The following is a 15,556-nucleotide window of genomic DNA, read 5'->3' as shown; positions in this document are numbered from 1 at the left end:
GGTGTTTGATGTCCCCGTGCCTCAGAGCGCTGCGGGTTCTCGGCCAGAATTATATTTATTTAGAAATAGGAATTATATTTACTTTATATTTATTTTATATTTCATATTTATGTATTTATATATTTATCTAGTTATATCTTTACTATATATTTACTATATATTTCTATTGCTATTTCTGTTTCTACTCATATTTATACTTATAGTTACATTTATATTTTATATATTACATTTATGTTTCTTTATAATTATTTTTTTTTTTTTTAAATAAGCCGACGCTGCGGAGCCAAGGCAGGGAAGAGGTTGCATTCCCCTGCCTTGTCCATTCGCGTCGCCGGACAGAGGGACGGCGGGACAGAGGGACGGCGGGACGGCGGGACAGAAGGATGGCGGGACAGAGGGACGGCGGGACAGAAGGATGGCGGGACAGAGGGACAGAGGGACAGAGGGACAGACAGACGGGGAAATCACAACCCCGCGTTTTGATGAGCTTTGTCCGCAGCGCGCACCCGTCGCGGGCCGCAGAGGCTGCTGGGAGCTGTAGTGCTCATTTAGCACAACCGTCGCGCACGCGCAGCACTGCCCCTCGCCGGCGCGCGGAGGAGGAGGCGTCCGCTGATTGGGTGAGAGGCGGGCGGAGGGGCGGGGCCAGAGGCCGTGGCGGGAATTGCGGCGGCCGGAGAGTTCGGCGCGAGCGGCACCGGTGAGAGGGGGGCGGGGCAACGACTGAGGGGAACCGGCCCGGCCCGAGCGGCTGCGAGTGCCGGGGCTGAGGGGAACCGGCCCGGCCCGAGCGGCTGTGAGTGCTGGAGCTGAGGGGAACCGGCCCGGCCCGAGCGGCTGCGACTGCCGGAGCTGAGGGGAACCGGCCCGAGCGGCTGCGAGTGCCGGGGCTGAGGGGAACCGGCCCGAGCGGCTGTGAGTGCCGGAGCTGAGGGGAACCGGCCCGAGCGGCTGCGAGTGCCGGGGCTGAGGGGAACCGGCCCGAGCGGCTGTGAGTGCCGGGGCTGAGGGGAACCGGCCCGAGCGGAACCGGCCCGGCCCGAGCGGCTGCGAGCGCCGGGGCTGAGGGGAACCGGGCTGAGGGGAACGAGCCCGGCCCGAGCGGCTGCGAGTGCCGGGGCTGAGCTGAGTGGAACCGGCCCCAGCGGCTGCGAGTGCCGGGGCTGAGCTGAGTGGAACCGGCCCCAGCGGCTGCGAGTGCCGGGGCTGAGCTGAGGGGAACCGGCCCCAGCGGCTGCGAGTGCCGGGGCTGAGGGCATGGTGGGGCTGCGGAAGCGGCTGAGGCGGCCAAGCCGCTCCGCTCCGCTCCGCCTGAGGGTGTGGAGAAGGCTCTGAGGCGGGAGCCTCAGGCAAGAAGCGGGGAAAAGCTGGAATGGCGGAAAGGAGCCGGGGTAGGGGTGGGAAAAGGGGCTGAGGTGGGGAAGGGGACGGGGGCTGGGCTGGGGAGGCGAAGGAGATTTAGGCAAGGAGCAGGGAAAGGCTGGGAGTGAGGGTTGGTGAGGGTGGAAAAGGGGCTGGGGTGGGGAAGGAGCTGGGGCTGAGGTGAACAAGGGGCCTGAGGTGGCCGAGGGGTCTTGGGTGAGACATGGGGAAGAGCTGGGCTGAGGAAGGAGGGGGTGGGAGGGGAGGAAGGGGCCTGAAGCGGGGGAAAAGGGGCTGAGGCTGAGGTGGGCGAGGGGTCTGGAGGTGCTGGAGCAGCTGGGGCTGAGGGGCAGCAGTGGGATGGAGGAGGGGGGGAAGGATTGAGGCGGTGTTTTTTTATATTGGAGGTCAGGGATTGGAGCTGCTCTGGAAAGGAGTGAGGGGCTGAGAGCTGGGAATCAGCTGGGCTGAGTGGAAAGATGGGATTTGGGAAAGGAGCTTTGGGGAGGGAGAAGGATTTGGGAATGGGGGCTTTGAAGGCAGCAGCAGGTGGGGTAGGAAGTTCGAAGAGGGGAGGATTGAGGGATTGGGGAAGGAATTAATGAGGTAAATTAATTTGGGATGGTGTCCAGGAGCACCGGGAGAAGGGGAATGAGGGGCTGAGAAGGAAGCAGGGAAAGAGGGGTTGCAGTGGGAGCTTGTACCGGATGATGGAGAGAGGAATAACCTGGAGTGGGGGCTCTGGGAGCGGGACAGGAGCTTGAGGTGAAGTTCGGGGTCAGCTTGTGAAGGAAGGGCTGGGGAGAGGGATGAGGAGCAGGAAATTGGTGCTGGAAGTGCAGGGACATGACGCAGCCCTTGCTGGCCAAGACAATTCAGAGCAGGGGAAGCTCCAGCGCCCGGCCAGCACTTGTGGCCAACTTGGTTTATTGAAAAGTCAATCCCGGTGGCCCAGGAGGTCTGGCCTTCCCTCTGCCCCCCGCGCAGGGAACGTGCCCGCAGAGCCCTTCTCCTTCCTTACCCCGCTCCCCGCGCCGCGGACGGATCGATGGCGCTTCCCGGGAGGGCGGATCCCGCTGTGCCGCCGGGATTGTGCCGGAGAGTAGCCCCGAGTTACCATGGATATGGCTCCGGCTGCCTCTCCTCAGGAAGCCGTTTAGCAGGAGAGTTTGAGTTTAAAAGTTTGGTTTTTTTTTTTTGGTTTTTTTTTTTGGGTCCTCTCCCAGGTTTTCCTGCCATGAACCCGAAGCAGCCGTGACTCCCGGGCGGAATGGCTGAGGAGGAAGCCAAGTACAGCGTCCTGCGGGAGGTGGGGCGGGGCAGCTACGGCGTGGTCTACGAGGCCATCGCCAACCGCACCAAGCGGCGCGTGGCCGTGAAGAGGATGCCGTGCCACGTCCCCGAGAACGTGGAGCTGGCCCTGCAGGAGTTCTGGGCCCTGCAGAGCGTCCAGCGGCAGCACCGGAACGTGCTCCAGCTGGAGGAGTGCATCCTGCAGCGCGGCCGCCTCTTCCAGCCCTTGGAGAAGGCGAGGTCCGGCGGCCACCTGCTGCTGGTGGAGACGTGCCTGAAGGGCCGGAGCTGCGTGGAGCCGCGCTCCGCCTGCTCGCTGTGGTTCGTGACGGAGTTCTGCGAGGGCGGCACCATGAACGAGTTCCTGCTGGCGCGCGGCCCCGACGCGCGCCTCAACGGCAGCTTCATGCGGCAGCTCAGCGGCGCCGTGGCCTTCCTGCACCGCAACCGCATCGTGCACCGCGACCTCAAGGCCGACAACATCCTGGTGGCCCACGGCCACGCCGGCCCCGTGGTCAAGGTGGGCGGCGACGGGGGATGGGGGAGGGAGGGAGGGAGGCCGTGGAGGTTTGGTCTGAGGGGGCTGGGGGTGTCCAGCCTGGAGAAGGGAAGGATGCAGGGATTCCTCAGAGCCCTTTGCAGGAGCCAGGAGTGTTCACCTGGAGAAGAGAAGAATCCAGGAACTCCTCAGAGCCCTTCCAGGGGCTGGGAATGTTCACCTGGAGAAGAGAAGGATGCAGGAACTCCTCAGAGCCCTTTCCAGGAGCTAGGAATGTTCACCTGGAGAAGAGAAGGACCCTCAGAGCCCTTTCCAGGAGCTGGGAATGTTCACCTGGAGAAGGGAATGACCCTCAGAGCCCTTTCCAGGGGCTAGGAATATTCACCTGGAGAAGGGAAGGATCCAGGATCCTCAGAGCCCTTTCCAGGAGCTGGGGGTGTCCAGCTTGGAGAAGGGAAGGATGCAGGGATTCCTCAGAGTCCTTCCAGGAGCTGGGAATGTTCACCTGGAGAAGAGAAGGACCCTCAGAGCCCTTTCCAGGGGCTTTGTGAGTCCAGCCTGGAGAAGAGAAGGCTCCAGAAACTCCTCAGAGCCCTTCCAGGAGCTGGGAATGTTCACCTGGAGAAGAGAAGGATCCAGGAACTCCTCAGAGCCCTTCCAGGGGCTGGGAATGTTCACCTGGAGAAAGAAGGATCCAGGGACACCTCAGAGCCATTCCAGGAGCTGGGAATGTTCTCCTGGAGAAGAAAATGATCCAGGGACACCTCAGAGCCCTTCCAAGAACTGGGAATGTTCTCCTGGAGAAAAGAAGGATCCAGGAACTCCTCAGAGCCCTTCCATGGGCTGGGAATGTTCACCTGGATCAGGGAAGGATCCAGGGACACCTCAGAGCCCGTTCCCACGCCTCGAGGGTCTCTGGGAGAGCTGGAATTTGGGAAAGGCCTGGAGGGCCAGGAGCTAGGAATGGCTTCCCACTGGGAAAGGGGATCTTGGGGTGGGATTTGGGAAGGAATTCCTGGCTGGGCTGCAATTCCCAGAGAATCCCTGGGAGTGTCCAAGGAAAGGTTGGATCCACCTGGGAAAGGGCAGGGAATATTGGATGATTTTTAGGATCCTTCCCAGCTCAAGCCATTCCATGATTCCAAGCTCCCACATCACAACTTTGGAAATCCCAAGAGTTCCACCCAGCTCATTCCCAGCTCAAAATCCCAAGAATTCCACCCAGATTATTCCCAACTCATGATCCCAAGAATTCCACCCAGATAATTCCTTAGCCAGAATCCCAATAATTCCACACAGGTAATTTCTAACTCAGAATCCCAGGAGTTCCACCCAGCTCATTCCTTGGAATCTCAAGAGTTCCACCCAGCTTATTCCCAACTCATGATCCCAATAACTTCACCCAGATCGTTCCGTAGAATCCCAAGAATTCCACCCAGCTCATTCCCAACTCATGATCCCAAGAGTTCCACCCAGATTATTCCTCAAAATCCCAAGAATTCCACCCAGCTCATTCCCAACTCAAAATCCCAAGGGTTCCACCCAGCTCATTCCCAAGTCAGGATCCCAAGAATCCCACCCAGCTCATTCCCAACTCTGAATTCCAAGAATTCCACCCAGCTCATTCCCAACTCTGAATTCCAAGAATTCCACCCAACTCATTCCTTAGAATCCCAGTTGTTCCACCCAGATAATTCTTAAATCAGAATCCCAAGAATTCCACCTGGCTCATTCCATAGAATCCCAAGAATTCCACCCAGATAGTTCCTCGGAATTTCACCCAGCTCATTCCTTAGAATCCCAGGAATTCCACCCAGCTCATTCCTCAGCATCCCAAGAATTCAACCCAGCTCATTCCTAAATCATGATCCCAAGATTTCCACCCAGATAATTCCCAACTCAAAATCCCAAGAATTCCAAAACTCAAAATCCCAGCTCATTCCCAAGTCAGGATCCCAATAACTCCACCCAGCTCATTCTTTCTGTAGAATCCCAAGAATTCCACCCAGCTCATTCCTCAGCATCCCTAGAATTCCACCCAGCTTATTCCTAACTCATGATCCCACGATTTCCACGCAGATCATTCCTTAGAATCCCAAGAGTTCCACCCAGCTCAAGATCCCAAGAATTCCACCCAGATCATTCCTTGGAATTCCACCCAGCTCATTCCGTAGAATCCCAAGAATTCTACCCAGCTCATTCCGTAGAATCCCAAGAATTCCACCCAGCTCATTCTGTAGAATCCCAAGAATTCCACCCAGATCATTCCCAACTCAGGATCCCAAGAGTTCCATCCATATAATTCTTTGGAATTCCACCCAGCTCATTCCCAACTCACGATCCCAAGAATTCCCCCCAGCTCGCTCTTTGGAATTCCACCCAGCTCATTCCCAACTCACGATCCCAAGAATTCCCCCCAGCTCATTCTTTGGAATTCCACCCAGCTCATTCCCAACTCACGATCCCAAGAATTCCCCCCAGCTCATTCTTTGGAATTCCACCCAGCTCATTCCCAACTCACGATCCCAAGAATTCCCCCCAGCTCATTCTTTGGAATTCCACCCAGCTCATTCCCAAGTCAGGATCCCAAGAGTTCCCCCCGCCTCCTCCCCTAGGAGAATTCCGCGATCCCCAGGCGCGCGCCGCCCGTTCCGCGCCGCCTCCAAAGCCCGCCCCCCCACCCCGGTTTGTTCTCCCGCCGAATTCCAGGTGGCGGATTTCGGGCTGAGCAAGGTGTGCCGGGGCGGCGGGAACGTCAACCAGCTCCGCCTCTCCTCCGCCTGCGGATCCAACTTCTACATGGCTCCCGAGGTTTGGGAAGGGCACTACACGGCCAAGGCCGACGTCTTCGCCCTCGGCGTCATCTTCTGGGCCATGGTGGAGCGCATCACCTTCCGCGACGGCGACACCGAGAAGGAGCTGCTGGGTGAGGATTTTGGGATTTTTCCAGGCGTTTCCACCCCGGGTTTTTTTTTTTTCCCAGCAGTGTGTTGGACGGGGGGTTTTGGAGCAGCTTGGCATGGTGGAAGGTGCCCGCGGTTGAGGTTGGAAGGTCTTTAAGGTCGCTTCCGACCCACTCCGTAATTCCAGTTTAAAAAAGTTTTTTTTTTATAAAATCTGGGAATTCTGCTGGGTGGCGGGAGGGGGTTGAGAGTTAAACACAAGATTTTGCTCAGGTAAAGAATTCCCAAGAGAAATCTGCCTCAATTTCTCCTCCGAGGCCAGGAGAAGAATTTGTTTTCAAGTTTTGTCAATTCCCTCCCGGTGATGGCTGGAAATGATGAAGTGGCTCCAAAGCAGCCGGGAAAATCCTGGATCCAGCCGTGCCAGGCCCTCTGTCATTCCAGTATGCTGTGGGAAATATGCAATTTCCCAGGAATTCCCGACCACAACAATCCCAAACTGGGGTTTTGTGTGAGCTTGGATTTGGAAAAGAACTGGGGAAAAAAATTGCCAGTTATTCCCAGTTTGGTTTCTGGAATACCCAATTCCCAGTTTGGTTTCTGCCATATCCAATTCCCAGTTTGGTTTCTGCCACATCCAATTCCCAATTTCTGCCATATCCAATTCCCAGTTTGATTTCTGCCACATCCAATTCCCAGTTTGGTTTCTGCCACATCCAATTCCCAATTTCTGCCATACCCAATTCCCAGTTTGATTTCTGCCACATCCAATTCCCAGTTTGGTTTCTGCCACATCCAATTCCCAGTTTGGTTTCTGCCATATCCAATTCCCAGATTGGTTTCTGCCATATCCAATTCCCAATTTCTGCCACATCCAATTCCCAGTTTGGTTTCTGGCTCCTCGGAATTCTCCTGCAGAGCTCTGGATGATCCCCAGCCAGGCAGATCCATGAGCCCAATTCCAGGAAGGATTTGGGAACATTCAGAGCATTTCCAGTCACCTCTCCAAGAGCTCAAAAATCTTTTTTTTTCCCCAATTTCGGATCAAACCCATTTTTGGAGAGCATTCCTTAGGGGAAGGAAGGCCAGAGGAGCCAGGAATGATTTTTCCTTTAACCTTTATACCCTGCAGAATTCCTCTGATCAATCTGGCAGGAGGATTTTCCAAACACAACGTGGATTTGGGAATATAACCAGCATTCCCTGTGCTTTAGGGATGAATCTTGAATTCCTGGAAATCCTCTGGGAGGGGCAACAAATCCTGAGGAAATGGAGGTGGTTTTTTCCCCCCCCCCCAGTTCTTTTCCAAATCTGAGCTCCAGAAAACCCCAGTTTGGGATTGTTTTGGTCGGGAATTCCTGGGAAAAGCCACACCCCCAGCATACTGGAATAACAGGCTGGATCCAGGATTTTCCCGGCTGTTTTGGGAGCCACTTCATCATTTCCAGCCACCACCGGGAGGGAATTGACAAAATCTGAAAACGAATTCTCCTCCTGGCCTCGGAGGAGAAATTGGGCCGGATTTCACTTGGGAATTCTTTACCTGAGCAAAATCTTGTGTTTAACTCTCAACCCCCTCCCGCCACCCAGCAGAATTCCCAGATTTTTTTTTCCCCCCAAATTATTGGTTTTTGGGGTGGGTTCTCCCAGCCTGACCCCTCTCTGTGCGCAGGAACTTACATCTGCCAAGGCAAGGAGCTGATCCCGCTGGGAGAAGCTCTGCTGGAGAATCCCAAGCTGAAGCTCCAGATCCCTCTGAAGAACAAGGAATCCATGCCCGAGGACCTCTGCCAGCTCCTGCGCCACATGCTGGCCTCCAATCCCCGGGAAAGGCTGGATGCGTTCCAGCTGGAAGTGCGCATCCGGCGCATTTCCTACGGGAAGAAGCGCCAGCGCTCCGGCTCCTAAAGCGGGAGGGTGAGTCTGAGCTCCCAGGGATTTTGGGAATCTCCTCCAGGCCAGAACCCCGGAGCAGCTGGGAAAATCCAGCCCTGGGAAAAACCCAAACCAGGAGAAAAGCTTTTGGCAAAAAAATCCAGTGAGTTTTAAGGATCCAAGGATGTGTCCAAGGATTTTGGACAAAAGTTTGGTCGAGATTTGAGGATTTTTGACCAAGGTTTGGTTGAGATGTCAGGATTTTTGACCAAAGTTTGGTTGAGTTTTGAGAATTTTGGACAAAAGTTTGGTTGAGTTTTAAGAGTTTTGGGCAATATTTGGTCGAGATTTGAGGATTTTTGACCAAAGTTTGGTTGAGTTTTGAAAATTTTGGACAAAATTTTGGTTGATTTTTGATGATTTTTGACCAAAGTTTGGTCAAGATTTGAGGATTTTTTGACCAAAGTTTGGTTGAGTTTTGAAGATTTTTGACCAAAGTTTGGTCAAGATTTAGGGATTTTTGACCAAAGTTTTGTTGAGTTTTGAGAATTTTTGACAAAATTTTAGTTGAGTTTTGAAGATTTTTTGACCAAAGTTTGGTCGAGATTTAAGGGATTTTTTGACAAACGTTTGGTTGAGTTTTAAGGATTTTTGGCCAAAGTTTGGTTGAGTTTTAAGGAATTTTGATCAAAGTAGTTTTAATGATATTTGACTAAAATTTGGTTGAATTTTAAGGATTTTGGACCAAAGTTTGGTCAAAAATTAAGGAATTTTTGGCAAAAGTTTGGTTGAGTTTTCAGGATTTTTTGACAAACCTTTTGCAGAGTTTTAAGAATTTTTTTTGCCTCTTTAATGGGTGAAGAATTTTGGGAATCTCCTCCAGGCCAGAACCCCGGAGCAGCTGGGAAAATCCAGCCCTGGGAAAAACCCAAACCAGGAGAAACGCTTTTGGCAAAAAATTCAGATGAGTTTTAAGGATTTTGGACAAAAGTTTGGTGGAGATTTGAGGATTTTTGACCAAGGTTTGGTTGAGATTTCAGGATTTTTGACAAAAGTTTGGTGGAGTTTTGAGGATTTTGGACAAAAGTTTGGTTGATTTTTGATGATTTTTGACCAAAGTTTGGTCAAGATTTGAGGATTTTTTGACCAAAGTTTGGTTGAGTTTTGAGAATTTTGGACCAAAGTTTGGTTGAGTTTTGAGGATTTTTGGCCAAAGTTTGGTTGAGTTTTGAAGATTTTTGACCAAAGTTTGGTCAAGATTTAGGCATTTTTGACCAAAGTTTTGTTGAGTTTTGAGAATTTTGGACAAAATTTTAGTTGAATTTTGAAGATTTTTTGACCAAAGTTTGGTCGAGATTTAAGGATTTTTTGACAAACGTTTGGTTGAGTTTTAAGGAATTTTGGCCAAAGTTTGGTTGAGTTTTAAGGAATTTTGACCAAAGTAGTTTTAATGATTTTTGACTAAAATTTGGTTGAATTTTAAGGATTTTGGACCAAAGTTTGGTCAAAATTTAAGGATTTTTTGGCAAAAGTTTGGTTGAGTTTTCAGGATTTTTTGACAAACCTTTTGCAGAGTTTTAAGAATTTTTTTTGCCTCTTTAATGGGTGAAGAATTTTGGGAATCTCCTCCAGGCCAGAACCCCGGAGCAGCTGGGAAAATCCAGCCCTGGGAAAAACCGAAACCAGGAGAAAAGGTTTTGGCAAAAAATTCAGATGAGTTTTAAGGATTTTGGACAAAAGTTTGGTGGAGTTTTGAGGATTTTTGACCAAAGTTTGGTTGAGTTTTGAGAATTTTGGACAAAAGTTTGGTTGAGTTTTAAGAGTTTTGGGCAAAATTTGGTCGAGATTTGAGGATTTTTGACCAAAGTTTGGTTGAGTTTTGAAAATTTTGGACTAGATTTTGGTTGAATTTTGAAGATTTTTGACCAAAGTTTGGTCAAGATTTGAGGATTTTGGACCAATTTTGGTTGAGTTTTAAGGATTTTGGCCAAAGTTTGGTTTAGTTTTAAGAATTTTTGGCAGAAGTTTTAAGGATCTTTGGCAAAAGTTTGGTTGAGTTTTAAGAGTTTTGGGCAAAGTTTGGTTGAGATTTGAGGATTTTGGACAAAACTTGGTTGAGTTTTAAGGATTTTTGACCAAAGTTTGGTTGAGTTTTGAAAATTTTGGACAAAATTTTGGTTGAATTTTCAGGATTTTTGACCAAAGTTTGGTTGAGTTTTCAGGATTTTTGACCAAAGTTTGGTTGAGTTTTGAGGATTTTGGACAAAACTTGGTTGAATTTTGAGGATTTTGGACAAAACTTGGTTGAGTTTTCAGGATTTTTGACCAAAGTTTGGTTGAGTTTTGAGGATTTTGGACAAAACTTGGTTGAATTTTGAGGATTTTGGACAAAACTTGGTTGAGTTTTAAGGATTTTTGACCAAAGTATTGTTGAGTTTTGAGGAGTTTTTTGCCTCCTTAATGGGTGAAGAGAAATTGGAAGGGGAGGAAAGAATTCCTGATTATTTATGGCTGTTCACCCAAATTCTGCTGTGAGAACACCTCAAATTGATTGGTTTATTTTAATTAGCTCAATTTGATTATTTTCATTCAAACACCCTCAGTGCTTTGGAGCTTCCCTCTGGAATTCTCTACCATGGATGTCTTGGAAAAGTCTGGATGGGATATCCAAGTCCTTCAGTGTGGGGAAAGAAAAAAAAAAAAAAAACCAAGTGATCCCAGTTTTTGGGAGTTTTTGATGGGTTTTAGACCCTGCCTGGACGGGAGTTTGAAATCCCAAAATTCAGTGAAAACACAGCAGGGACTTCCCAGGGTTTTCCAGGTTTTTTGTCCTAGAATTTATTGAATTATTTAGAAATGAAGGGTTTTGTCTGATCCTGACCTTTTCCACCCCAGCACATTTCTGGTTTGTCCTTCAGCTCCAGAATTTCTTTTTCTCGGCTGTTGCCAATTCTGAATTATTCCAAGGAGAAAAATCCTGATTTTCCCAGGATTTTTTTTTTTTTCCTCCTCTCCAGGGTTTTTTTTTTGGTCGCTTCCTCCACCTCCAAAAATCCCTGTGTTTATTCCAGAGGAGTCTCTTCATCTTGTAAAGCACCAAATTCCCTGGAAAACCCCTCCTGCTTCACTCTGGGATCATTTCTGACCCTCAATCCGTCATTTCCATCCCAAAGCTTTTTTTTGGATCCGATTCCTCCACGGGAATTCCGGGATGTAAAAATTCCTTCTGCTCCAGTGAGAAAAATGGGAATGATCCCGAATGTTCCCTCATCCTTTTCCACGGCCCTCCAGCTCTCATTAGCGCGCTGTTAATTGCGTTAATTAATTAAAGGAGGCGGTGCCAATCGGGATCAAACTCCTGCTTCCCAAATGATCCCGTTCGTTTTCCCCTTCCAGTGGGAATGGGATGGGATTGGGGATCCAGGGATCCCTTCCCAAACCATTCCGGGATTCTGGGATCAAGGATCCATCCCGAGGGATTTTTATGGGATTTGGGATGGGAAAGGGAAGGGAGAACATTCCTGGAGTCCCCAATTCCCAGGGAATTCCTGAAATTCCTTCCTGGATCCCAAACTCTCCTCCCAGAGATGAGTCAGGGGTGGGAATGAGATGGGATTGGGGATCCAGGGATCCCTTCCCAAACCATTCTGGGATTCTGGGATCCAGGACGCTCAGGATCCATCCCGAGGGATTTTTATGGGATTTGGGATGGGAAAGGGAAGGGAGACCCTTCCTGGAGTCCCCAATTCCCAGGGAGTTCCTGAAATTCCTTCCTGGATCCCAAAATTCTCCTCCTAGAGAGGAGTCAGGGTTGGAATGGGATGGGATTGAAGCTCCAGGGATCCCATCCCAAACCATTCTGGGATCAAGGATCCATCCCGAGGGATTTCTGTGGGATTTGGGATGGGAAAGGAAAGGGAGAACTTTCCTGGAGTCCCAAATTCCCAGGGAATTCCTGAAATTCCTTCCTGGATCCCAAACTCTCCTCCCAGAGATGAGTCAGGGGTGGGAATGGGATGGGATTGGGGATCCAGGGATCCCATCCCAAACCATTCTGGGATTCTGGGATCCAGGACGCTCAGGATCCATCCCGAGGGATTTTTTACGGGATTTGGGGTGGGAAAGGGAAGGGAGACCCTTCCTGGAGTCCCCAATTCCCAGGGAATTCCTGAAATTCCTTCCTGGATCCCAAAATTCTCCTCCCAGAGATGAGTCAGGGTTGGAATGGGATGGGATTGAAGCTCCAGGGATCCCATCCCAAACCATTCTGGGATCCAGGACCCATCCCGAGGGATTTTTTACGGGATTTGGGATGGGAAAGGGAAGGGAGAACTTTCCTGGAGTCCCCAATTCCCAGGGAATTCCTGAAATTCCTTCCTGGATCCCAAAATTCTCCTCCTAGAGAGGAGTCAGGGGTGGGAATGGGATGGGATTGAAGCTCCAGGGATCCCATCCCAAACCATTCTGGGATCCAGGACCCATCCCGAGGGATTTTTTATGGGATTTGGGATGAGAAAGGGAAGGGAGAACTTTCCTGGAGTCCCCAATTCCCAGGGAATTCCTGAAATTCCTTCCTGGATCCCAAAATTCTCCTCCTAGAGAGGAGTCAGGGTTGGAATGGGATGGGATTGAAGCTCCAGGGATCCCATCCCAAACCATTCTGGGATCCAGGACCCATCCCGAGGGATTTGGGATGGGAAAGGGAAGGGAGAACATTCCTGGAGTCCCCAATTCCCAGGGAATTCCTGAAATTCCTTCCTGGATCCCAAAATTCTCCTCCTAGAGATGAGTCAGGGTTGGAATGGGATGGGATTGGGGATCCAGGGATCCCATCCCAAACCATCCCGGGATCCAGGACCCATCCCGAGGGATTTTTTATGGGATTTGGGGTGGGAAAGGGAAGGGAGAACTTTCCTGGAGTCCCAAATTCCCAGGGAATTCCTGAAATTCCTTCCCAGAGAGGAGCTGGGATGGGGATGGACCCAATCCAGGCTGGGAGAGCCGGGAATGAAGAGAATTCCCTGGGAAAGGAATTCCTGGGGTATCCCGGTGATCCCAAAAAAAACCCCAAATCCCCCTCAAAAAACCCCCAAAATCCCAAAAACCCCTAAATCCCAAAAAAAAGACCTTCGAATCCCAAAATCCCAGGGAAATCTGGAGCAGCCTGGGATTGTGGGGTTGGGATGGGATGGAAGATCTTGGCTCACCCAAACCATTGTGGGCTTCAAAATCCCCGCAATGGGGTTTTTATTCCCATAAATTTAAACCCCATAAATTTAACCCCATACATTTTTCCCATAAATTTTTCCATAAATTTAACCCCATAAATTTTTCCCATAAATTTAACCCCATATTTTTTTCCCATAAATTTAACACCATAAATTTTCCCATAAATTTAACCCCATAAATTTTTCCCATAAATTTAAAACCCAGAAATTTAAAACCCAGAAATTTAAACCCCATAAATTTAACCCCATAATTTTTCCCATAAATTTAACCCCATAAATTTAACCCCATAGATATTTCCCATATATTTAAACCCCATAAAATTTTCCCATAAATTTAAACCCCATAAATTTAAACCCCATAAATTTAACCCCATAATTTTTTTCCATAAATTTTCCCCATAAACTTAACCCCATAGATATTTCCCATATATTTAAATCCCATAAAATTTTCCCATAAATTTAACCCCATAAATTTAACCCCATAAATGTAACCCCATAAATTTAACCCAATATATTTAAACCCCTGAAATTTAACCCCATAGATTTTCCCATAAATTTTTCCATAAATTGAACCCCATAAATTTTTCTCATAAATCTAAACCCCAGAAATTTAAACCCCATAAATATTTCCCATAAATTTTTCCCCATAAAATTTTCCCATAAATTTAAACCCCATAAATTTTTCCATAAATTTAACCCCATAGATTTAACCCCATAGATTTAACCCCATAGATTTTTCCCATAAATTTTCCCCCATAAATTTTTCCCATAAATTTAAGCCCCATAAATTTAAACCCCATAAATTTAACCCCATAGATTTAACCCCATAGATTTTTCCCATAAATTTAAACCCCATAAATATTTCCCATAAATTTTTCCCCATAAATTTTTCCCATAAATTTAAACCCCATAAATTTAACCCCATAATTTTTTTCCATAAATTTAAACCCCATAAATTTAACCCCATAAATTTCTCCATAAATTTAAACCCCATAAGTTTAAACCCCATAAATTTAACCCCATAAAATTTTCCCCCATATATTTTTCCCATAAATTTAAACCAGCACTTGGCTAAAAAAACTCAATATTTTTTTTTTTTAATTTTTATTTTTTAGGGCTCTTCCCAAAATTTCCAGCTGGAAAACCTTGGGATAACCAATATGAAAATTTGAATTTTTCCTGTTTTTTTTTTTTCCTCAGCAGGGACCGAAGCCCAGCGGGATCTGGAAGTTTTGGATTTTTCTCCAGCTGAAAATGGGATTTTCCCAGCGGGAAATCCCGGATTTATTTCCCGCCGCGGTTCCTCTTTCGCGGACACAACTTTATTTATTCGTACAGTGCCTTTAAGAGGAGAAATCCCAAAAAAAAAAATCTGATTTTATCCCAATTTTTGGTGGTTTTACGTTTCTCAATTTCTCAATTCCTTCTTTTAAAGGATTTTTTTTTTTGTCCCTGCTCTTCCCATCCACGGCAAAAAAAAAAACCCCAAAAACCTCCTGGAAATGGAATTTCCAACCCTGGATCCTCCCTTGGAATTGGATCTGGCTTGGGGGGAGATTCATCGGAATTTCTGGCGTTTCATCGGAATTTTTCGTGTTGAATCAGAATTTTTTTGGTGTTTAATGGGAGATTTTTTAGTGTTTAATGGGAATTTTTCAGTGGTTTATCAGTTTTTTTTTTTGGTGTTTAATCAGAATTTTTTTGGTGTTTATTTCGATTTTTTTTTAGTTTTTAATTGGAATTTTTTCAGGTTTAACTGGAAATTTTTTGATGTTTAATTGGAATTTTTCGTGTTGAATCAGAAGTTTTTTTGGTGTTTAATTGGAGTTTTTTTGGTGTTTAATGGGAATTTTGTGGTGTTTAATGGGAATTTTCTTGTGTTAAATTGGAGATTTTTGGCGTTTAATTGGAGATTTTTATTTGGAATTTTTCAGTGTTTAATGGGAATTTTTTGCTGTTTAACTGGAATTTTTCTGGAGTTTAATTAGAATTTTTGGGTGTTTAATTGGAGATTTTTTTTGGTGTTTAATGGAAATTTTTCAATGTTTAATTGGAGTTTTTTTGGTGTTTAACTGGGAATTTTTTGGTGTTTAATCGGAATTTTCTTGTGTTAAATTGGAGATTTTTGGTGTTTAATTGGAGATTTTTATTTGGAATTTTTTGCTGTTTAACTGAAGTTTTTTTGGTGTTTAATTGGAATTTTTGGGTGTTTAATTGGAGTTTTTTTTGTGTTTAATGGGAATTTTTCAATGTTTATTTGGAGTTTTTTTGGTGTTGAATCTGAATTTTTTTTTGGGTTTAACTGGAGTTTTTTTGATATTTAGTCAGAAATTTTTTGGTGTTTATTTGGAGTATTTTGATGTTTAATTGGAATTTTTCGTGTTGAATCAGAATTT

The 15,556-nt window shown here is 47.4% G+C and overlaps 2 protein-coding genes across 9 annotated transcripts in view; both read left to right on the top strand.

Annotated features, from left to right (window-relative positions):
• LOC128785247 (zinc finger protein 395-like) overlaps positions 1-2,468 on the top strand; it is a 24,598-nt gene extending 22,130 nt beyond the window's left edge. Inside the window, exon 10 of the mRNA XM_053937547.1 lies at positions 2,350-2,468. Within this exon, the coding sequence (XP_053793522.1) occupies positions 2,350-2,468 (119 nt within the window). The remainder of the gene's footprint in view (positions 1-2,349) is intronic.
• Positions 634-14,547, top strand: LOC128785369 (serine/threonine-protein kinase PDIK1L-like). Of its 8 annotated transcripts, none has more exons than XM_053937855.1 (5): positions 634-700; positions 2,589-3,175; positions 5,864-6,080; positions 7,730-7,974; positions 14,361-14,547. In XM_053937855.1, the coding sequence occupies exons 2-4, from the start codon at positions 2,633-2,635 to the stop codon at positions 7,963-7,965; spliced, it is 996 nt and encodes a 331-aa protein (XP_053793830.1). In that variant the 5' UTR covers positions 634-700; positions 2,589-2,632; the 3' UTR covers positions 7,966-7,974; positions 14,361-14,547. The 8 variants fall into 8 exon arrangements, with proteins under 8 accessions (XP_053793830.1, XP_053793827.1, XP_053793828.1 ...); XM_053937852.1 differs by lacking the exon at positions 634-700 and adding an exon at positions 718-796; XM_053937853.1 differs by lacking the exon at positions 634-700 and adding an exon at positions 724-839.
• Positions 14,548-15,556: the final 1,009 nt, after the last annotated feature.

This window comes from Vidua chalybeata, chromosome 3, assembly GCF_026979565.1.
Source record: "Vidua chalybeata isolate OUT-0048 chromosome 3, bVidCha1 merged haplotype, whole genome shotgun sequence".
Classification (NCBI taxonomy): Eukaryota; Metazoa; Chordata; class Aves; order Passeriformes; family Viduidae; genus Vidua; species Vidua chalybeata.
Note: the sequence above shows the minus strand (reverse complement) of the source record. Positions and strands in the feature narration are given on the sequence as shown.